General features: G+C 41.5%; 1 protein-coding gene across 1 annotated transcript in view; it reads right to left on the bottom strand.

Moving 5' to 3' along the window:
• Positions 1–2,464: 2,464 nt before the first annotated feature.
• RFX4 (regulatory factor X4) overlaps positions 2,465–25,004 on the bottom strand; it is a 100,945-nt gene continuing 78,405 nt past the window's right edge. Inside the window, exons 17-18 of the mRNA XM_039519314.1 lie at positions 16,833–16,971; positions 2,465–3,032 (exon numbers count right to left, since the gene is read on the bottom strand). Coding sequence (XP_039375248.1) covers positions 2,760–3,032; positions 16,833–16,971 — 412 coding nt within the window. The 3' untranslated portion in view covers positions 2,465–2,759. The remainder of the gene's footprint in view (positions 3,033–16,832; positions 16,972–25,004) is intronic.

Below are 25,004 nucleotides of genomic sequence, written 5' to 3'. Positions count from 1 at the left end.
AACTTCACCATACGTTTTAACTATGTGATATTTTTGTAGTTACCTTGAATTACAACAAAGGAGGATTTGATACATTAAGCCTGATTCTCAGTTCCCCTGAACCATTTGTAGTCATTTACACCAGTGCAAAATGACTGTAGATTGACTGTAAAACTGTACCATTTGATTTGGTAGAATTTTGCCTCCGCTTTTCTCTTGGTGTAACCACACAATGGAGAACCAGAGCCAGATTTTTAAAGATATTTAGGCACTTAAAGATGCAGATAGGCACCCAGCGGGATTTTCAAAAGTGCTGGTGTTTTTGAAAATTTCACTAGGTGCCTATCTGCAACCTTAAGTGCCTAAATACCCTTAACAATCTAGCTGACAGGCTCATTATTTGTAATTAGCAAAAACTCATTTCATGCAAATTTTCAACTCAGTTCTACAGTCAATGTGTACCGCTGTCAAAGGGTTGGCCACCTCCCAAGTGCCCCCCTTGTGGCCTGAGATGGCTCTATGGAGGCCTGCCTCACTTTCCTCTTCATTCAGGGCCTTTTTAAAAGTCCACACTGTCCAGATAGTCAAAACATTCCCCCTCCGGGGTCCCATTTATTAAGTCCTGCACAAAATCTTTCATAGCAGAACTCAAACCTACAAAGACTTCATCCCAGTTTCAGGTTGGCCCCGCCCTTGGTCCCTGAGGGTCTGACTTCTCTTTAAAGTTAATTTATTTTGCCCTTGTCCAAAGCTGGGCATAGCCCCTCCTGTCTGAGTGTCTATCTCCCTTTCAGAGTTCAAACACTCCATCGTTCCAGTTCCAAGCTGGGAACAGCCCCTCCTCCCTGAGGGTCTGTCTTCCTGCTTTCCCAGTATTGCTTGCCTGGAGTTTGGCCTTCTCCACAGGCCTTTCCCCTGCACACACAGAGCCCTACAGGAGCCATTTTATTCCCTGCAGTATTCAAAGGCATATGCCAACAACCATCAACCACTGTCTCCCACTTTATAAGGCCCAGGTGCTTTCCCTTGTGCCCAGTTGATCCTGCTCCCTCAGAAAGGGGCCAATCACCCTGTAATAATCTCATTGACCTAAACAGGACATTGGGTGTGCATGGATTGAACATTTGGCCCCTTTATTCACTGTTCTAAGAAAACAAAGGCTTTGTTTTTCCAGCACTATTTGGCATCGGCCTTGTTATAAAAGTAATATTTATATAGAGACAAATCTTGCTTCCCTCCAGTGCGATTACTTGCTTCCCTTCCATCAGTGTGATTACTTGAGTGAACAATGTCACCAATTTTGGCTTGTATATGGCTCCAATCCAGCAATGCATTAAGCACATTTGTAACTTTAAGCAACCCAGCAATCTCATTTAAGACAATAAGACTATTTAGGAGCTTAAAGTTTCACAAATTCTTAAGTGCTTTGCTGGATAAGGCCATACTCCACCACATTTAAGATTTGTTTAAAGAGTTGTCAGCCATGAAGGTCACTGTGTACAAATAAATTAAAATAAAATATATTTAGTTTTAAAAACTTTTTTATCTGAGTGTGAAAATCCTTCATATATCTTGCACAACTATACAAATAATATTTATTTCCATTTTAGCCATAAACATGGTTATCATCACACTGGGTGTTATCAAAGATTTTATTTACATAATTACTAAAATGCCCGATGTCATATTTCCATTTATTTATTTCTTACCCATAGGGTAATAGGTCCACCATAATTGCTTGGTGCATTTTATAATACAGAAGAAAAACCTATGTTAATAAATTCTAACAAAAACTCACAAATACCTACAAATCTGACAGAAAATGTCTACTAAAAATTCTCCCAAAAATACAATAAATTTTCCCACACATACACATTACAGAATAAGTTCAAAGGCACAGCTTTGAATTGTTATTTTTTTGTAGACACATATTGAGTTATCATCTTGTGAAGGAATCAGAAGAGCGGTTTTCATACCCGTCGATAGGTAATGAAATGAATAATTTGTTTTGTATTGTCACTTTTACATAATTGCTTAGTATCATCGTATTTAACATATGTGGCTCTGAATCCAACATCTTACCAGTCTCAAAATCCCTTCTTAACCTTGATGTAACTGACCAGAGCTGTTGCATTTAACTAGATTGTGCAAACTTAATACAAATACATATATAATAAGAACCACAGTCAACATAAGGCAGTGTATCATTCAATGCTACATGTCTTTCTTTTGTAAGGATAACACTTATTTGATCAACGGAAAGGTGCATCAATATACAAAATTATGTGTAACGATACATACCATTTAAGGAGCCTAAAAAAGGAATTTATGACAACAAGTAATGACTTGACAGAATGTCTCTAAAGAACCCAGTAGAGGTGCCAGAGCTTTGTTATGGTCAACTTTTTGTCTTTATCTCAAATTATAAATAGATTTATCTATAACATCTTTCCTTAAAGACTAATTAACATTTGTCAAGGGGTGGGGGGAATGGCTCAGTGAAACTGACATCATAACAGGGCCAGACCACAGGACAGAAGAAAAAAAAGGCACAGCTTGGCCAATATAATGCTCTATAGTAACAGTTTAAATCTTGTTACAAGAACACTCCGTCACACTGGTCTGCAGTATGTCCAGATTATGAACTAAAATTATCTGTCCAGGATCGATTCTATCTTCAAGTCTGTTGACGAACGTTCAGATAAAGTCCCATGTAATAGCCAGATATAAAGTTTTTCTGTCTTTATTAAATATAGGGGCTCATGCCATACCAGACATTTTCACTTAGCCCATCCTGTGGTGGCTTCTCCATTGATGTAGGCAAAGCCGGGAAAGTGTTGCATGTGCTCATATTCAGAATTCCTGCGTGTTGTCAAGGGCGTGTACATGTCACTAGAGTTTCCATATCTTGTGGAGTGCATGGATGGACTTGTGTAGCATGTGTTTGCTGATGGGACTTCAGGCCAGCGAGGAGTTACAGGGGCTGGATGCAGTCTTGGGGTACTGCTCATCAAACAGGGCTCCATCCTGGATGTCGGACTGTTAAAAGGGTACTTAGAAATAAAAACACATTTTTAAAATGTTAAATACACACATTAAAAAAAGGTTAGAACAGGCAATAGCATACACATTGCCTTTGTAGTAAGAACTATTCTTAAGGCACTATAAAGGTCATCAGTAAATTCATAATGGTAAATATTCTTAGCAATACATTTTCTTTTTTTTTATATAACATTTATAGTGTGCCACATGAGATGTTCTACAGACTGTTAACTGAGAGCTAAAGAAAAACAAATGTTGAAACATCAGACTTTAAAGGGCCTAATTCTTCATTGCCCTACACCGTGTGTGGTCATTTACAGCAAGGCAAAGTGAGTGTTATACTCTACCCTTCTGATTTAACTACACTAGGTGCAGGGCATTGGAGATCAGGCTCGAAGACAGGAAGTGATTAGATGGAGGAGCTTAGATGGAAGAGAATGAGGAACAGATTGCCCAGCAATGCGTGTTTTGATTATACCAAGGCTGAGGTGGAGCGGTTTGAAGAGTTCAGTAACTTTCATAATAGGAAATTATAAATAAAAGTCTGTCTCCAACCTGGTTCTGGTAGATGTATAACAACAGTTGACAGACTGGGCATGAAAGTGGAAGAGGAATACAAAATCGTGGTGAATCATGTGGTGGGGACTGAAAGGAACTCATGAGTGGAGGAGTGGAGCAAGTAGGTGGGCAGCAGGTGGATAGAAAGACAGAGGGGGATGATAGTACCACTTGTGGGAGGCCATTGTGAATTTTAAAGACAATGAGGAAAATTGTAATTAATTAGTTTCAGAGATGAAGAGGAAACCAATTAAGGGGATAGAAAATGAGAGAATATGGTACTACTTCCTGGAGGAAAGGGAGCATAAGTATTATTAATCCAAAATAGCCTATAGATTATGGAGAGTTGTGGGTTGTATGGTGATGAAAGACGGGGAAAACTATTTGGAAGATGAGTAGGTATTGCTGGAAAGAAGGAAACATTTAAATGCAGGATTGGCAATGATAGCCAACTCCCCTCCATATTTAGAGGCAAGGAGTTTTTCTATTGTAAATGGGGAATAGACTCACTGAGTGGAGAGAAACTATAGTTTAATGATCAGGTCTAAGCCACTTGAGGGATCTCAAAGTCATCATCCAGGAGGTGGTAAAGATTGCATAGTAACAGATCTGATGTTCTGGAGAGAGTCAGGTGGTGGTTTAGTGCCACATGCATTGTCTTGACAGAGATAGGGATAGTGCAGAGGAGGACTAGTAGAGGGGCAGACTCCTAAGGCAGCAGCATAGGTTGGTGAGGAAGATGAAGACCAAGCAGAAAGTGGATGAACTTGCTTTGTGATGGAGGTCAGCATTTGGGACTGGAGGCCTTGGAAGAAGGGAGATTTAGTTGTTTTAATGTAAAGCAATACTGGGGAAAATAAGGGAAGGAAGAGCAAGGGTATTATGGATAAGAACTGGTGCTAAATACAAAAGAATATGGGAATAGACATACCAGGGTAGGCAGCAGAAGAATGGACAGTGATAATTGAAGTCTTGAGATAAAGAGAGAGGAAAAATAGTAGGAAGTTACACAGGGAGATGAGAGGTTTCTCAGCCTTAACCAGAGCATTTTCTTCTCATGAATGCTATGCCATTACTCAGCAGTGACAGCCAAAACCATAGCAACTCTCTATAAGAGACTCTTAGTGAACATTAAAAGTGTTCAAGTTTTATTCACGCATATGTTCAGGTAAAGTGCATTTTAAAGTTGCATGCACTAATATTCTCTGAAACTGAATTTAAAAGGCCTCGATCCTGCAAACTGATCCATATGAGTGGACCCTTATGCCCATATGGAGTCCCACTGAAGTCAATGGGGCTCTGCATAGGGGCAGGGTCATCCCACAGGGATCAGATAGCAGGATTGGAGCGTAAATTTACACATGTGAATACTTGCACCAGAAGTGCGTGTCTGCCTATTCAATCAGGGGACAAACTAAACCATGTGACATTTAATCTATCACATCAACAGAGTTTATATTTCAAAGGTTGAGTATTAACTACTACTGTTTGCAATTAATCCACAGAATAAGAAATGGTTTGCAAACAGATCATTAAATTCAAACATCAAATACATTCAGGAAAACAATAACTGTTGTAAGATAGTCCACAAGCAGAAAAATAACCCAAATTTGTCACAATTCAAATCAAGAAACTTATTATGCAATAAACAGCAGGTCTTAAAATGTCATGCTTCCTGCTCATTCTACTGCATTCCCAAGAGGAAAGATAAAAGGACCTTTAGAAAAAGGTGGTCTGTCCCCTTTAAATGTTTACAAGCCTGTCTCCCAGCCTCTGCAGAGAGGAGCCAAGGTCTGTCCACCTAGAAGGGAACTAACTGGTAAATCCAGAAATCCCTTTCTGTAAAAAATATCACATTTAAAAAAAAAATCCCAATTTGAAAATTTTCCACAAATGGGAAATTCCATTTGGGGAGAACTGAAATGGCATTTTTCAACTTGCTGGCTGCCCACCTGGAAGACTCTTATCCATTTTACTTTCTGCAGGCAGGCAGCTGGAGAGTTCAATTTTCCCTGCCAGAAAAATAATTTTCTTTAGCAAAATGGAAGTTTTCCCACAAAACAATTTGATTTTGCAAAAAGGGCTTTTTCTGTGAGCAAATCATTCAAATGGAAAATTCCTGACTAGCTCTGCTAACTGGAGAGCTTCTACAAAGAGGTGGGATGGTGAGTTATGAAAAAGAATCTTTTTACACTCCGGCTGTCTAAAGGGACAGCTGGAAACAGGAGAACAGAGGAGAATGATATCTGCCTCCTGCTAAGGGGAAGACAGGCTGAAGGCAGGACAGAAAGGAAGTTTGCCTTCTATAGCTGGGAGGCAGCAAACAAGTCATGGTCCATGTAGTGATATGTGTAATAATTTTGAGTAGGGGTACATTAGGAGGAAAAAAGGGAAGCTTTTCTGTTGTAGGATGCTTTTTATGGCAGCAGTTTGAAGCTAAATCCTGGGAAGACGGATTAGTTAGCAGAGGGCAGGTGAAGAGGTCAAAGATGCATGATGCATTCATTTAACACATGGCTTGTCACTTTATCACATGGCTCTCTCATCTCCATACATGTAGCATTTTATATTTTCCTGCACAATGTTTGACAGGAAAACTCGGTGGTGCTTTGCCATTGACTTAGAGTGGGGCCGTTATTTCACCCTAAAGGCCTTGATTTTCAGAAATGCTGAGTACCTAGAGCTTTCATTGAAGACAATGAGAACTGCAGGTGCTCAACACCAAGGAAAATCAAGTCTTGAAATTTTACATTAAGGGACGTAAGGCCACAGAGGGAGTCAGTCTCTGAATGAGGCTTAGAATTTAGGACTATGGCAGTCTACTTGAATTGGGTAGCTAATCTGGTTGGTGAAGGTTAGAGATTTTAGAGCAATCTGTCAAAGCAATTATAAATATTTAAGTAAAATCTAAGTAGTTCCAGGTAAAGTTTAACAACTTTTCATATCTTTAAAGTGTCAGGTGAATAGCTCAGTGGAAGAGCCTTCTCATTAATATGCTCAAGAACTAAGTCTTCTTGGACCACAAAGGCAATATTTGAAGTGGGAAGGTAAAATCCCTCTGAAATTCATTCAGTCAATCATATGGGGATGCTAGGAAATATAAACCACCTCTGCCATACATCCAGCTGTACAAATATACTGCCATAGAGTACAGTCAGACAATACTTTGTATTCACTTCGTTTTCACTTTCTATTTTGTTTAAAATTTCCCAGAAATGTCAGTGTTTATTACAAAAATTTAAAAATGGGGAAAAATCAGTGCAAAAGATTAACTTCACAGTTTTCTGGGTAAATATTGAGATTATTATTGGGGGATGGGAGGCTAGAAAAAAGCAACAAATAGAGAAAAGTCAGAGTATTGAAAGTAAAGCAGCTTAATGCTGTTGTTTATTTGATGAACTGTACATTAACAGTATATACCCATATGCACGTGCATGCATATATGTGTGTGTCTTCCACTGCATTGCCTCACATTAACAGACAGCCTCTCATTCACCCCAGACTAATCTATTATTAAAATAAAACACATCTACCTAATGTAATATAACAATCAGTATTGCCGTGTACTTGTGTGGTCCAAAATTTGAGTGAAAATAGTAAAACCAGAACAATAGCTTTTGTAAAGCCTGGGAATTTTTCAGTAAAAATCAGTAAAAATTTAAAACAAAGGGCCTTATCTGTAGCCTAGTGTCCAATTTAACCTGTTGGCTAGGGCTGTTCAGAGGAGGTCATTAAATCAATCGCAATGTCCCACTTTATAGAGGACAAAGCTCTGAGCTGTTCTCCTTCCTAGCCTCAGAAGCCCCTGAGGAGCAATGTTCACAAATTGTCCTATGTTACCAGGTGCAAGAGTAAGGATGAAACATTTGGAAAAAGGTAAAAGCTTCAGGGATAATTTAAATGAAAAATATTTACTCTCCAGAGGCCCACAGAGTGAAGCTTAGTCTGAACTGGAGATAAACTGGGAAAATACTATATTGGCCTAATCAAGATCTTGTCTTATAAACATTGTGATTGATTTATTTCTTAATTCACATTAGAATTTAATGTTAACTTGGAGTTTCATTACACTTGGAGCCAGTGTTCCAGCTTAAAAAAATCTTTTCTTCCTGATGTTCTAAACAACTTTCCCTCTTGCTAATCAGACTAGAACATTCTGCTATCCTGATATGCTACAATTTCCTACTTGAAGCTGTGAGGCAAAGGCTGGGATTTAAAGCCAGGGCTTGACCTCCTTGCATGAACTGAGAATGAGGCCCTTACACACTCCAGGAGAAGCTCTCTCTGTGATGTACAGAAGGCTTCTAAAATTTCAACAAGGGAAACCGAATGGTCTCTAGGGAATCCTCATAGGTTCTCCAGGTTATGCCATGTCATTATATGAGGGACAATGCAGTTCACTTGGCAGGTAGAGTAGATGAACATATAAAAAAGATGCCATTTTTGCATTTAAGCTTTGGCCTATGGAGCAAACTTCATAATGCATTGAAAGGGAGAGCTAATCTGCCTCCCCACTTTCAGTTAATATGCCACAGTGAGGCTTACCCGAGAGCAAGGGCTAATGACTGAGTATAAGGGGACAGGATACAGTGTGCTGCTTTTCTGTTTAGTCAAATACCTCAGATGCAGCTGTGTTTATGAATGTGTCATGAATATAAAAAGAATAATTGCCTGAAAATAATATGGACTCCAAATATCTACTATTTTACAATAAATTCTGTTATGACTGAATCCAACATGGAAAGTTTTGTAATGGTAGGTCAGCTAATTGCAAATGAGTCAGTGACTTCTTTTCCCCTACAGTGAAGAGACCATTGAAAGACAATATTTTTAAAGTACCCATTGGCCCCTGCCTGACTATTAACTCAACCAATGAAGCATCTATTCAGCCTTGTTGGAGTGTCCAAAGCATAGCCATCTGCGCGGATGCCTGCCCAGGCTGCCTGAATCACCTCTCACACTTTACATCCGGTTTAATGAAGAGTGCTTAAGCATGCTGAACTCAAAACACTGGGGCCTAGTGATCTTTGCCAGATATAAAGGCGACATTTGTTGGAGGGCTCTTGACAGGAAATTACTATTTTCTGGGTCAACTCACACTTGCTGCTACCACTGCTGTTTAAACTAGACAAGAAACACTAACCCCTTTAAGTTTGGATGACTTTAAGCTGATTATTGTTAAGGCCTTTCCCCAAAAATTTTAAATTAACTCAATTTCTTTTAGTATTATTTTAGAAAAATACCATGTTAAGTGTCTTCTCCCGCCAATGGAGTCTGAGTTCCTTCAGAGCAAGGCTAAAGAATAATCTCTTTATCCTTACCCTTTAGCAAGCCGGTTGATTATGCAAGGAGGTGAAAGGTGTCTCTGTCCAAATAACAAAATATTTTCCTTATGAATGCAGCTCTAACTTTATACTGCATTAGCTCACACTTTTGAACAGCACTGGAAGTCATTATTATATACATTATCTTTAGGATTCACAAGTACCTAGTCAAAAGTTATATCTGTATTAAAGAACTGGTTACAAATGAACTTTGTGGAAAGTTGTACAGTAAAAGCTCACAAATTTAATAATAAAAGCTATTTATGTATCGGTCGTTTCTTTCTAACCTTTAATTTGACTCTTTTCTGTACAAAACTAGGTTTGGTGTGTCTTGGCCCATCACAGATGTAGGGTAAGTGATTTAGGCACTTTTGAAAATGGGACTTAGGGACTTTGAAAATGTTACCGATGCTTATTTTTTTAAATGTCATTTTCTGCTTTCCAATAGAAGTACGTGATTATTTCAATTGAGTACACAACAGTCTGATGGACAGTTATGAAATTTTATCTTCTAGAACAATAATTCAAGTTTCTTAAATGGGATTTGGACATATTGGTCCTTACTTATACTTAATGTCATTACTAACTATAAGGAAACTGGCTGATTCTAATGAGTGTTACAGTTTCCAGGATTATAAAGTGGTTATTGGGGGATGAGGACATATGGAAAAGGGAAGGCTATTGTGTAAGGATATAGTACACATGGGGTGAGGTTCTCACCCCTTCTCCAGCACCATTAAGGCAGGCAAAAAGGGCTAGGGTGGTGTAAAGGGGCTCTAAAAACACTAGTTCCAGGTGGAGGAGAACTCACCTGGTGCAAGCACCGCAAATAGAGAGGAGTAAGACTGTCTTCAATAGCCTCCCCCACCCCCCAAACCTGGCCTAGGGACATGTCAGTGGTTGTGAGGGGAATGTCAGAGGCAGGGCTGCTCATGCATTGCTGCGGCCCATAGGGCAGCCCTGAAAAGCTACTGTAACTTAGACAAGACTTCAGGGCTAAGTTATGTTGGGGGCCTCTCAAATCCCCGGAACAGCCCAGTGTCAGCAAAGTGCAAACGTGGCTTAAAGCAACCTTAGCCTCTGTCGTCAACCTCAGCGTGTGAGTTCTGTGCTGTACTTAGAAGTGCAACCCCGAATTTCACACAGGGAGCATAGTAGTATTAGAGTTACCAGGGCTACGAGTATATCCCACACCACTGTGAGCATTAGCAGGAGCAAAGAGGTTATTTATGAAAAGGTACACAGGTAAACATGCACATGTGCTGTCTAGCAGAAGATGTGTCCAGTCAAATATAACCACAGACATGTGGGTTATAATCCTGTTTCATTAGTAGACCTCCAGGCACTTTGCTGCCCACATTAAACTCATGCAATAAACTAAACTACTGCCATACTGGAGTTCCAAAGGAATTGTGGCCTTAAACAGATAACATCAATAAATACCACATTTGTAGAGCTCCAGTCATCACTGTGCACTGAACAAAACATGTACTGCCCCAAATTGCTGTCACTATAAACACAATGTGGAGATCAAAGCCTAGCATTACCACTTGTCCTGAAACTCATGGGACACATTTTTCATAGTCTGTCTCACATTCTGAGTGCTGGCATGGCAATGTTTGTGTAATACACTATTCAATGTGTGTTGTTTTCCCTCTCTGCCTAATCCATGAAGATCAATAGAACATATGACTTTGCTTCAGCTTCTAACTATGAGAAGTAGGCCCCAATTCTGGAACATACTGCTATTCAGTACAACACTTAAACACATGCTTAAGTGCTGTCCTAAATAGGAATGGTCTTAAGCAGTTGCATAAGTGCTTTTTATGCATCAGGGCCTCAGTCCTTTACCTCCATCTATAGAGGCTTATGCTCTTGGCTCTGGCGGTCCCAGGTTCAAGAGGATTGTCATTATATTTACATGACATTTTCTTTGGACAGTGAAATTAAAGAGGTGAGTTGTGCATTCTGTCTCCAGTCAGAGTCACTTCCTAGTTCTTGTACATTAATGAAATGCTATTGTGTTTGGGTTTCCACATCACATCGGAAAGTTTAAATCAATAAATAAATGTTTGACTTGGAGATGAACGTATTGTGTCTTATGTTCAGTTACTAGAAATTTTAAAATATTAAAAACAAATATGGTTTCATGTTCATGAAAACACAGCTTTTCATATTAAGGTAAGTATTGTGAAAGTACTTGGTGTTTTACAAAACAAAAAAATGTTGGGGCCTAAATTACTCAGTGTCCTGTGAAGTAGCAAACAGTTTCTGGAGTTTGAGAAGGGAGAAGATGAGTGTCTAGAAAGAAAGTGGAAGAATATTTTAACTGAATGATACACTCAGTCATAGTCTGCTCAGGGTAAAGTTATTCTATTTCTCATGCCAAAAGTTTTGATCAAAACTCAACTGACTTTGGTCAACACAGATTGGCTAGGCAGTGACATTATGAATAAAATATACATCTCATCACTGTGCCATGGATTGTTAGTGAAAATGCTCAGTTCTTTGACAAAATTGTTGCCAATGGCCTATTAAATATGAGGTAACACCAGCAGCATCTGGTTCAGCTAAAACTATGTAGGTGGGTAATTTACAAAGTATAACCTGCAATACACAGGTGTTTATGTATAAACATTACACACTTCACTAGTTGCAGGAGCCACATATGATCATATGCAGTTCTGCATTATTGCCTAGAAAATGAGATAGTAGTTAGAAAATTCACACAGTAGATCATTTCACATTGATGCACCATGCTCTTGCTGGTGAGCCAGACCTGGTGTGCTAAATCTGAGCAATTATAAATAGGAAGCAGCTGCTCTGAGAACTATCAGCAGATGCCACCAGAAGGCAAATGGAGTTAAAAAATATTCAGGCTAAGATTAAGATACATTTAGCGAGATTCTGCATAAAGGACCCAATCTAATTCCAATTTAAGTCAATAAAAAGACCCCAATTGACTTAAGTGGGAATAGGAGCAAGTGAGAGACTGAAGCCAGCACAGCAGCTGCAGAAAGCAGTTCAACCAGGAGCCCACAGCTACTGATGATGTCATTAGTAGAACTGCATGGGAAGTGGTTTTCCTATCCCATGAATATTTTCAAGATTTTGGAAATGTTTCCTATTCTGCATCGAGATGAAACCAAGACCTTCTAAAGTTATTTGATAAAAAAAAGAGAGAGGTGAGACACAACTTGCTCCAAATCAAGCAGATCAGGGACTTGAACTCATGTCTCCCAGGTGCAGTCCTGCTGACAGCAATTCCAGGCCATGGGGCCCAGGGTGGAAGTGATGAAGTTGTCACTTCTGGGACTGACCCATCACTTCCGGGACCGATAGCACTGGCCAATCGCGCCAGCCCCCCTATAGCGCGGGGCCCGGAGCGGTTGAGTGCACCTAGGAGACCTGAGGCCTGCCCGGGTGATTTAAAAGTCCCATGGCTCCCGGCCGCCACTGCGGCAGTGGTGGCAGCCAGGGGTAGGGTGACCAGACAGGAAATGTGAAAAATCAGGACAGTCGGTGGGGAGTAATAGGAGCCTATAAAAGAAAAAGACCCCAAAATCGGGACTGTCCCTATAAAATCAGGACATCTGGTCACCCTAGCCAGGGGCCCCTGGGCCCTTTTAAATGACCCAGGCCCCTGGGCAATTGCCCCCTTTGCCCTTACCCCGTCGGCAGGCCTGCCCAGGTGAGTACCCAAACCACTTGGCTATTGGCTATCTTGGGTGGCTCTCCATCCCGTCCCCTCCCCGCCCGCCATCCTGGACCTGAGAAATCTTCCCGACAAGGTTTTGTCAAAACTGTCCCTTTCCTACAAACTATTTTGGTTTTGACAAATTGGCATTTTCCAACAAAAAACATTTTGTCAAAAAAAGTCTCCACCAGCTCTAGTCACCAGATTGCTTTCTGCAGTTTTCCCTTTGAACATTCACTCCACTGTGTTGATTGGCTGTTTGCTTCAATCTCCACTCTTCCTTTGTCTTTCAGTCTAACCAATCCCCTCCTAACATACACCCATCAAAACGATTTACATAATAAAACAAAAGCAACAAAAATATCCTGGGACTAATGTGATGTTTGCAGCCATCACACTGTTCACTCTGCTTGCATGTTACCCTTTTCCCTGCTCCTTTGTTTGATTTGTTCACTTAGACCAGTGGTTCTCAACCTGCATCCCATGAGCCACTTGCGACCCAATCAGCACACAGCTGCGGCCCATGTGACATCCTCAGTGCCATACAGGTAGTATATATATATATTTTTGTGGCTGCGGCCCACATAACACATAGAGAGCTGCATGTGCTTCCCACAATGGTAAATAGGTTGAGAATCACTGACTTAGACGGTAAGCTCTTTGGGGCAGGGACTGTCTCTTATGTTTGAACAGGGCCTAGTGCAATGAGACCCAGTTCTTGATGGGCTCCTAGGCACTACTGTAATAAACATGGTAAGCAGTACACTAAATAATGCTCAACTACGCTTTTCTACCTAAACCAAATGTGGACTATGGAAAAATATTTCTTTTGAAAAGAAAAACACTGGTTAATATATGCCACTTGACTGAGAAGCCCATGCAGACTGATGGAACCAACTTCACCCATGGCATAAATGGGTGCAGCTCCCCTGACTTCTGTGGAATTGTGTCTGCATAGTGCTCTGCAAATTTGGCCCATTTTGTTTTGATTTTGCAAAGTCATGAATTCTGCTTTATGATTCCTTGCAGCAGGTTCCCCTTACAAATGCTTCCGCTAGAAAAAAAATGTGGCTTCATAATATCTCTTTTAACTTTTCAGTGCAGAACACATAATTAAGTTGTTATGCATTAGAGTGATTAATAAAATGACAACACTTATCAGTGCAGAGATTTTACAGCATTCCATTAAACTTAGAAAAAACAAAACCAAAACCACCTTGATTTCAGCCAATGTCATATTAAAACTCTTGGAAGCATTCTTGCATCTTTGGGTGCAGTTTATAGCTCCTTTAAATGTAAAATTAACACATTAATAGGGTTTTGATGACTACATTCTGCATTAAAAAAATCTCAGTTTACAAGCAGCGTAAGAAAGAACATACTAAATTCAAGCTTAGGTAACTGCTCTGAAATATGACCAGTTAAGACACATCTGCTTGTTCTATTTTGTTCTAGAATGTTCAAGAGCTGAAGGAGGCAGAAAAATTATTTGAAACCTGGACTTGAAGAGACAGTCTACTACACAGGGGCGGCTCTAGAAATCGGGCTGCCCCAAGCAGCGCGGAGCGCTGCGCCGCGCTTCCCCGGTCCCGCGGCGGGTCCCGTCTTCCCGCGGCTCCGGTTGAGCTCCCGCCGGCATGCCGGCGGCAGGTCCACCGGAGCCCGGGACAAGCGGACCTGCCGCAGTCATGCCTGCGGGAGCTCAACCGGAGCCGCGGGAAGACGGGACCCGCCGCAGTCATGCCTGCGGCAGGTCCGCTCGTCCCGGGCTCCGGTGGACCTGCCGCAGGCATGCCGGCGGGAGCTCCACCGGAGCCAAATGCCGCCCCCCCCGGGAAACGGCCGCCCCAAGCGCCTGCTTGGCGCGCTGGTGTCTAGAGCCGCCCCTGCTACTACAGCAACAATGCTTGCAAAAGAAAACTCCCTCAAAATGGTTGCGTGATTTTAATTTTTTTTATTTGTATATGTTGCCTTAACCATGAAATTAGTGTGACTCAGTGTGGTTATCTCTATTTATTGTTATTTGCATAACATGCTATCTATTTTTGACATTGCAGACTGTCACAAGAGGATAAGAAATTTGAGTAAGGGACAAAATTTCTAAACAAAAGCAACAGCCAAACACTCTATTATACACACAGACACATGTGCTTAGATAATTTCTAAGCCAGTGCCTTAGATCACAAATTTAGATTGTTTTTCATGCAATTGTTATTATATATTTTTCTGCAATTAATAACAGTGAGATAGAAAACTGATTTCCAAAAGGTGAAAAGTCTTTGATTTCAAAGGTTTGTTACAGAATATAAGAATACATAGTGTAGTGAAAAACAGATACATACAAACTTGTCTTACACTACTAAACCTAAATATCCCTCATTCTTCTTACTGTAGATATAGCTGTTGCACTAAAGGTTAGAGTTTCTACCCAGCACCTGGCATAATTGTCTGGGCCAGGTGCTTGGAAAATGCATAGGAAATTGTGGGAGGAATCTCTTCACACAGGCCACTGAGTCATGGTCAAGCGGTTAGTAATACCTACCTCTTATGCAGCACTTTTCATTCCTATATCTCAGAGTGCTTTACAGAGTATCATTATCCTCATTTTACAGAAGGGGAAACTGGGGCACTGAGAGGGGAAGTGATTTGCCCAAGTTGACCCAGCAGGCAAGTGGCAGAGCCAGGAATAGAATCCAGGTTTCCTGTGTGCCAGGCCAATGTTCTATTCACTAGGACATATTGCATCCTCCATGAGAGCTGCTCCAGCCTAATGACTGAGTAGGCTCTGTGGCCCCTATGTGTCTCCCTAAATTCACTATAGATGAAAGATAGGAGGATCCATACAGATGGACACTCCCAATTTTGCCTCCTCCAGAATCCTGCCCCTACCTTCTTCCTGCATGCTTCCAGACACAGAGCCCCCGTGGAGCTGTGCTCCACACTGTGCATCTGTGTATCCCCCAGAACCTCACTGCTTTGTGGATCCATCCTAGTTTTGTTGCCAACAGCTGTGTCTGCACCTCTACATCCCATGCTGGTTCTGACAGCCAGTTTCATGAACTGAAATAACTAAATAGTGTAGTTAATGTACAGTATGAGACTTAGAATAGAAAGTGGACTAAGATTGTGCTTTTCATGCAATAGAATTCCAAAGTGCTTCACAATGCATGCAGAAACAAAATGCAAGTGGTACTCAATCAGTGAAACTAAACCTGAGTCAGAAGACACAGGGCTTGATTCACCACTGTACTACTTTAGTTTCATGCTAATGTAACTCCATTTAAATTAATTGAAAACTGGAGTAATGCAGTGGTGAGTGAGACCCATAGTTTTTATTTACAATTAAATGACTGACTCAGTCAGATACACACCCTATCTATGAAGTGCATAAAAGCCCAATACATATGTTTGAAACAGCCAACACAAAGGCTTCATATCATCTCAAGCCATTACTGGCCTCATACAGACAAACAGTTTTAATAAATGGACCTCATTTTAATACTACATGATTGATTAGATAGCTGGATAGATAGAATCCAAACTGTGCTGCAAGTTACAAAAGTTCTTAAAGCAACTTCATGATAAACATGGGATGAAATCCTGCCTCCATGAAGTCAATAGCAAAACTCCCATTCAGTGGGATCAGGATTTCACCCAGCATATTTAATTAGATGCCAATATAAGTTTCAGAACTGTAGTAAAATACTGTTTTAAGAGTTGAATTTCAAGCAGTATTTGTCACAAGTTCAGGCTCCCCCTACCCCCCCCCCCCAAATACTCAAAGGCAAAGGTTCCAAAAGAATGGACTACAATCCTAGCACCAGATGAATGATGTCCGCTATTTTAAAACACTTATTTCAGATAAGAAGTCTGTTTAACTTCAGAACAGCTAATGCAAATGTTCAGTCATTTAAACTGATTTTTTAGACTAGTGCTTGGCAAAGAAATGTTTTTTTTGTAATCCCATCAATTGCATTTAAGATCATAGTATTCAAAAACAACTTCACAGATTAAAGTGACTTTTGGCAAAAGAATCTGCAGCCAGGATGAAAATGTTTATGAGGAATTTTAGACCGCTATGGTCTGTAAAAGCTGAGAGTAAAAATCAGGGCATAGCATATAACATCACGTATTAAAGATTGTTTAAAATAGTTTGAATGCTGATTACAGATAGTTTAAAATCTTCATTTAATACATTAAATCATGCATTGGCAGTAAGACAACAGACTTACCTGTGAAGAGCTTCTGTGATAAGCTGAGTAATGAAGTGGTCCAGAAATAGTAGTGTCATGTGATAGAGATGGATATTGACTCTGCATTGGATAAGGGTGCTGGTTGCTATAGCTACCATAGTTGTAGCTTCCTGTGTACCTAAAATGCATGAAACCCCCCCACACACATTTAGTACTCATAATAACGGCATTCCTGCTACTAGTTCTGTTGTAGTTTTCTAATGCTATATGCCAGATATATTTGCATTTGTTTCCACAGGAGAGAGATGCTCTGAAGAACAATCTGTACGAAGATTTACCCCAACTCAGCTCAAAGATGCAGATGTCACTTAATGGAATTATGTGCTCTACATCGAGCAAACAGAGTGACTCCATGTGTCTGTGTGATTTGTAATCAGTCATTTGTAGTGCTTTCTAAGGGTCCAGTTTGGCCACCTTTACTAGTGTTCCATAGTCCCCTATTCTGAGTGGTGGTTCATGGGGCTACTCACACAATAAATATTATTCAGCATGAGCCAGAACGGTAGAACTGGGCCGTGAGAGCTAAACTGTTAAATGTAGCCACAGCCTTGCACTGGGGCAAGGGATGCTCCCCACTTATGATGGGGTTGGTGGAGTAATTTGCTACTTCCCCATACTCTTCCTGTGGAGCTGAGCAGAGGGGCAGAGTCATGTCTCTACCTACTCCCCTTCTCTCCATACCCCTTTTTTTGGGGACAGCTGTTCCAACACAGGTGGGGATAGGGGCGGGAGAAGCCCCTGCACTTTTCTGAATGTTTCAGGTTAATCCTTAGGTGGGTCACACAAGAGGAGAAGGGATGGAGACTCTTTACAGTCTCCCTGCCTTTGCATGGCCATGTAAATGCTAGATGCAAATCTAGCTCGAAAGCACTAGGCTTTAAAAATGCACATGAGCTAGAAGTGGTACTGATATAGAGATGGAGGGGGGAGGATGAGGCTCATTTACATTTTATTTTTATTGATTTTTAACATCTTTTAAACAGATTACTATAAGGTGCACAGGGTAGATCTAGAGTCTGGATACATTTAACCATCTCCCATTAGTCTTCAATATAGCACTCTAGAGATACTGCGCTATATTGTAAACCCGACAGACAAACAGGTATGTTTATAAATGACAGCAGGACAGTCTGAAAATGATTGCTTTCAAAACCCAGGGCCAGAGGCCCCTCCTCATTCAGAAGTGTGAGGTGGAGCAAAGCAAGGAGGGGAAGAGGATGGCCAGTGGGACTCAGGCATGAATAGGGAGGTTTTTCCATAAGGGGGACTGGTCCATCTGGGCGGCTCGCTGGGTCCTCCACTCTCTCTTAATTGGAATGGAATAAATGGCCCAAAGAGTCAAAGATGTTAACATGACCCTGTCCCTATACAACATTAAACATGATTCCTGGTTTTGAGTACAGAGACCTTGCCCTGCTTAGCCCCATGGACTCAACCACCATTAAAAAGCATTTTAAACTTTTATTAAAGCTACAGCAAAAGACGGGAAAATAGCGAAAGCATTTGAAATGTAATGTATTAAAGGAAGCTTTTCTTCATTCCTTTTAGCTGTAGAGTTTTTAGCAAACCCCAGCCTGACAGTCTTTGAGATGGTATTAAAGATGTAATAACTGTCTTTTTGGGATGGGGGGGGGAGAGAAAAGTTGAAATGGGTTGAAGTTGCTGTTGTTGTTAAAGTCCAGTCCTGATCCCTTTCAAAACAAAACAAGAAAAACATGTACGAGGGGAGATATGAAGCACAATGAAGATATAAAGTGCAGCTTCTGTCTCTGGTGCTAAGTCTTGCTTGTAATCTCACTCCTGAAGAAACCTGGAGCACACAGTCCTATCTACCACTCCCAGACCTGGCAAGCTGTCCCAGTGTTGGGCTGTTTAAGGCATTGCTTTTATCTACCTCTCTGGTCGTGGGCTCACAGCAGTGTTGTGAAAGATACAATCTTAGTTGGCTAAGCCAGATTCGTTTTAGAAGGCTAAAAGAGAAGAAAAAAGAAATAGGGTGGGAAAAGGAAAATGATATTCAAGGGAGAGCATGACATCTACAACCCAAGTCTCACATCCCAACAGGTGTTTGGGATTTAGTCTGGTAGAGGTGATGTCAACTGTGTCCCTCTCTTTGGCTCAGTGTGGTCAGGGCACCTGTCAGGGTCAGATCAATGAAGGCCCAGGGGTGTCAGGGTGGGTTCCAGGAGAAGATTGGGGTGGCAGCCATGATGGTAGAGCTCACTCCTTTCAGTCCACCTGTCCCCAGGCCTTGTGTTTTGATACCCTTCCCCCCTCCAAGTCTCTTTTTAATGACCCCAAAAGGGGATGATAGCAAACACAATAATGAGGGGATGAGCTATTATTCCTATTTAGGCCTGCTTGCTGACACACCAGATTTGGTCCATTGATTTTCAATTCCATTCTCTTGTTTAGTGGTCATGATTTCAACACCGTTCTTGGGTGGTTTCAGTAGATCTTTTGGTTTGGACTCATTTATTCTGTCTCCTTATTATACCTTTTTCCAAACAATTTTATAGAACAGTCTGAATTGGACTTTTACTACCCTGGACAACTTAGAGTGTAGGCCTCTGCACAACAACTCCTCCCGATGGCAGCATAACTCCTCCTGCCATGCCTGTGCTCTATCTCTGGGGCAGATAATGTCAGTCAGACCATCATTGCATTTCCGCTCAGCACTGCATTAAGCATGTTCCTAGGACTGCATGCTGTATATGGTAGCAGCTCCGTCCCTGCCCTCAAACTCCTCCAAACTCACATATTTTCAACCATGTGGTGTCCACATGACAAGGCTTTTTCAGCCTCCTTGTAAGGACAGGCAGGGGCATGCCATGGAGTTGTCACACATTTATTCTACTGCAACCCACCTTTGGGGGGTCTTTTTGCTTCTTGCTCCCCTTTGCAGTGCAGCATGAGGCTCAAAGTCAACAACAGATTTTCTGGTGGTCAGTGGTAAGCCTTGGCTTTCTTACATCATTCTATGGTGCAGTCTCTTTTTGTGGAAGGTTTACACCCACCACTGGTCAAGTCTGTCCACAGTTTAGGAATGCTCTTGGGATGTAGCATGGAAAAGAAATGTCACTCTCCCTGAGCAATCAGAGTCTCTTGTTCAGTGTGCAGCATTTAAAAAACCTAGAACACACCCAGAACCAACTCATTGTGAAAAAGTACTTGAGAAAATAGACTCTTGTCACCTTGTCACAGATGACCACTGTCCAAGATCTCTCCTTTTAAGACTACTGCCTTGTGATGTCTTACCAGTACCAAAATATGTTGATATTGTTCACACTTGGGTGATTCCATTTTGGACTGGTTCCTACCACAAGTGGGCAACAAAGAAAAGCACTTACCCAACAGTTGCCTATGCACCTATTGTGGATGCCAGATCAAGTGACATGGCCATAGTTTATACTACAATGCTAAAATGTACAGTTATATTTTAGTAGCTCTAGGGCAGCAGCATGCCATTCAGACCAAGGATCAGCAGCTGAATGCTGATGCTCAGCAAGTGAAATGAATTCTCCCAAATGAACTTGGTTCCAGTGTGATTCACCTGGGCGGTATTACACCCTGTGCTGTTTTATTGCATGTAGTGGGAAATTTTGGGGAGATGCAGGATTGCTAGACCTTCTCGTTGATTCAGATGTGCATCCAGCTTGTGCTGCAGATCAAATGCTTGCTGGTAAGCAATTCAGCTGTGCTGTACGTGGCTTGATTCTCACATTTGAGGCCCCGAGTGCTCTGAAACTTTATTCATTTGTTAAATGGTACGAGCAGGGAGGAGGTACTCATGCAGTTCCAGCATCTGTCTGGCAAATGTTGGCTGACACTCAAAAGGTGTTTGAGTCTGAAGACACTGAGTCCTTACAACATGTCATTAAAGAGCTTGATGATGCTATAGCTTAGCATATGCTACTATTACTGGAGAATTTCTGACATGAGGATGGTACCCTGTCGCCTATGTTCAAGCTCTGGGATAATTTTCTTTAGGTTACACAGGTACTACTTCTAAACATCCATGCTGGAAGGGCATAACGAGTGGGGTCCCGCAGGGATCGGTTCTGGGTCCGGTTCTATTCAATATTTTCATCAATGATTTAGATAATGGCATTGAGAATACACTTATAAAGTCTGCGGATGATACCAAGCTGGGAGAGGTTACAAGTGCTTTGGAAGATAGGATTAACATTCAAAATGATCTGGACAAACTGGAGAAATGGCCTGAAGTAAACAGGATGAAATTCAATAATGACAAATGCAAAGTACTCCACTTAGGAAGGAACAATCAGTTGCACACATACAAAATGGGAAATGACTGCCTGGGAAGGAGTACTGCGGAAAGGGATCTGAGGGTCAGAGTGGATCACAAACTAAATATGAGTCAACAGTGTAACACTGTTGCAAAAAAAGCAGACATCATTCTGGGATGTATTAGCAGGAATATTGTAAGCAAGACACAAGAAATAATTCTTCCACTCTACTCCGTTCTGATTAGGCCTCAACTGGAGTATTGTGTCCAGCTCCTGGTGCCACATTTCAGGACAAATTGGAGAAAGTCCAGAGAAGAGCAACAAAAATTATTAAAGGTCTAGAACACATGACTATGAGGGAAGATTGAAAAAATTGGGTTTGTTTAGTCTGGAGAAGAGAAGACTGTACATTTTTCAAGTACATAAAAGGTTGTTACAAGGAGGAGGGAGAAAAATTGTTCTTCTTAACCTCTGAGGATAGGACAAGAAGCAATGGGCTTAAATTGCAGCAAGGGCGGCTTAGGTTGGACATTAGGAAAAACTTCCTGGCAGAGTGGTTAAACACTGGAATAAATTGCCTAGGGAGATGGTGGAATCACCATCACTGGGGATTTTTAAGAGCAGGTTGGACAAAACCTGTCAGGGATGCTCTAGATAATACTTAGTCCTGCCTTGAGTGCAGTGGACTGGACTAGATGACCTCTTGAGGTCCCTTCCAGTCCTATGATTCTATGAAGGCTGACAGGAGGATTGGAAGCTTCACCTACACACACAGCGTGCCAGGCTTCCATAGTTCTTTACTGCAAATAGGCCCAAACTATGCCAGTTAGATACCAATCTACATTCTTGTTATGGTAATTCTCCCTGAAGTAATACACAGTGCCTTTGAATCTGGGGAATTTGCTGTGTGTCAGACTCCTGGTTCTTCCAAAGGAATTTGGATTGACATGGGAACAGAGAAAACTGTCATCAAAGACTCAAAAGGCAGCAGTTGGATTGTAGGACTTAGAAGAAAGTAGCCAGCTCATCAGATGCCCCTCACAAAACATGTCCTGAGTGAATAAGCAAAAGCTATAGGAGAAAGAAGTGAAGATAAAGTCCACAAAACACGTCCTTGGCTCTGCACTGAAGAGGGATGAAGACTATGTTACAGCTTTACCAACTATGTCATCAACAATATGACAAACCCATTTGACCCTGAATCACATCCAGAGGTGCTTATCAACATATCTACTAGACTTCATGTAACATTAAATGTACAAGAGTCTCTACTGAAAATAGGAGATGCTAGTGAAAAACAAATGGAGAGATTTAGGAGAGGTACACTTGATTCTGATGGGATACATAGCTTCTTCAGCCCAGGCAAGAAAACTGGCATCAAAACATTTGCTAATATGGCCCAAAAGACCAAATTTAAGTCTGGCAAAGGAGGGACACTTACAGCAGCTATAAGTGCAGAAATTGTTTTTCCCGGGGCCCTATCTTTAGCAAGATGCAGAGATGATGTTTCAATGGCAATTGTCTTAGTCATCCAATAGGACCTGTGCCTATGACCCTCTTCCATGCTGATGAAACAATGAGAACACACAACGCTGAATTAGTGCATCAGTTGGAAGCTCAAGCTGAAAGAATCCATGAGCTAAGAGCATGCAACAAAGAAACCACCATATACATCAGAGATGCCATGGCTGTCATACAATGATGGCTGGAGACAAATAAATTCCACACATTCAGTGAACTGGCTGCTGAGTTCTTGAGGCAGGTCCTAGGATTTCACAAAGCTAATTCTGTAATTGAAGTCTCTGAGAGATGTGACAACAGTAACACTATTAAAACTGCAGAAAGACAGCACTGGAAGGACCTAAGTTGGACGCAAGAAAAACCAGGTGATTGGTGAATGCCCTGTGCCTCCATGGAAAAAGTTTTTAAACGTGGCATCCAACAAGCAGTCACTTGTAAAATTCCTCTGTGAATACATGGTTCAAAATGCACCTGAGAATGTAGGAATATACCCAACACAAGAACATAAGAACGGTCATACTGGGTCATACCAAAGGTCCATCAAGCCCAGTATCCTGTCCTCTGACAGTGGCCAATGGCTGGTGCCCCAAAGGGAATGAACAGACAGGTTATTATCACGTGATCCATGCCCCGTCACCCAATCCCAGCTTCTGGCAAACAGAGGCTAGGGACACCATTTCTGCCCACAAACACTCCTTCTTGCTGGAGGCTTTTCCAATGGTCAGGTAGCAAAGTCCAACCCCAATAGAGATGTTGAAGAAGCCCAAGCCTTGTACAATACTCAAGAGGAAGTGGACACAAGAATGCTTCTGCATGCTATATGTGCCAATATGGCTTTTGAGTCTCTTAGGGTACATCTACACTACCCGCCGGATCGGCGGGTAGTGATCAATCTATCGGGGATCAATTTATCATGTCTAGTGTAGACGTGATAAAATCGATCCCTGAGCTCTCTCCTGTCGACTCTGGTACTCTACTGCCATGAAAGGCACAAGCGGAGTCGACGGGGTAGCATCAGCAGTCGACTCAGCGCCGTGCACACGCTATAGTAAGTAGATGTAAATAAGTTGACTTCAGCTACACTAGTCTCATAGGGGGAGGGATAGCTCAGTGGTTTGAGCATTGGCCTGCTAAACCCAGCATTGTGAGTTCAATCCTTGAGGGGGCCACTTAGGGATCTGGGGCAAAAAATCAGTACTTGGTCCTGCTAGTGAAGGCAGGCAGCTGGACTCAATAACCTTTCAAGGTCCCTTCCAGTTCTAGGAGATATACCTAGCTCCAATTATTATTATTTTTTATAACAAGATAATGATGTTAACTAGAAATGTAACCAGTGCTATTATAGTTCAATGATACCTGTGCTAATTTATTATTAGATTTTGCTTTAGCCTTTAGATTGTTGTTGTGATGCTTTGAAATCCATTTTTATGTCTTGAAATAATAACAGAAACAAATGCAAATATTTCAAAGTAGCCATTTTAACATGTTGATGGTGTCATTGTTTACCCCCGTTTCTATGGTAATGGCACCACTTGACAGCTCCCCATCATATGTTATCTTAAGGTAGACATAATAAACTTTCAAATTATGTAAGATGTGCTTGTGTGTAGAGTGGGTACATTAAGTTGACCAAATTGGTGGTCACTGCTGCTCCCCCACAGAAGGGTATGTTTTTAAAGTGTTCAAACATATTGCACTCTAACTGCCCTCTGAACACTCTATTGATGCATTCTAAAAGGTCCCTAGGTCACATTAACGCAAATTAGGTACTTTTTGGAATGTGCCAGCAGGGTCTACACAGCACAGCTGGGTGCTTTGCAGATCACCCCCCTCTGGTGCACTCTGCCATGCCATGTAGACAAGCCTCAGGAATCTTGGTTTCCATTTCAGATTCTGGAGGGGATGTGCTCTAGTAGCCACAGACTCTTCTGTCTGTTCCCCCAAAGTTGATCCCTTTTGTTGCATGCCCTCCAACCCAACCTTGTCCTAGTCCTGTGTCTTCCCCACCCCGGCTTCTCATTCCAATCCCATTCTTCTCAACTAGCCAGTCCCAGTCTCCACTCTTAAGGCATCTCATCTTAGTCCCAATCTTCTTGCTCAGCAAGTCCTAGGCCTGGTCTACTTTAGAAAGTTATTTTGTCTTAACTATGTCAGTCAGGGGTGTGTAAAAAATCCACACCCCTAAGTAGTAGCAAAGCCAATTTAAGTCCCCATGAAGACAGCACTAGGGGAGGTGAATTCATTACATAAATGGGAGAATCCAGCCTCTCTGTTTAGGTAGTGTCTATACTGAAGCCCTGCAGTGGTGCAGCGGTGCCACTGCAACATTTTAAGAGTAGACGAAGCCTCAGTCTCACCCCTCTGGACTCCCTGGACCAGT

Source organism: Mauremys reevesii, linkage group 1 (assembly GCF_016161935.1).
Source record: "Mauremys reevesii isolate NIE-2019 linkage group 1, ASM1616193v1, whole genome shotgun sequence".
NCBI lineage: Eukaryota > Metazoa > Chordata > Testudines > Geoemydidae > Mauremys > Mauremys reevesii.
Note: the sequence above shows the minus strand (reverse complement) of the source record. Positions and strands in the feature narration are given on the sequence as shown.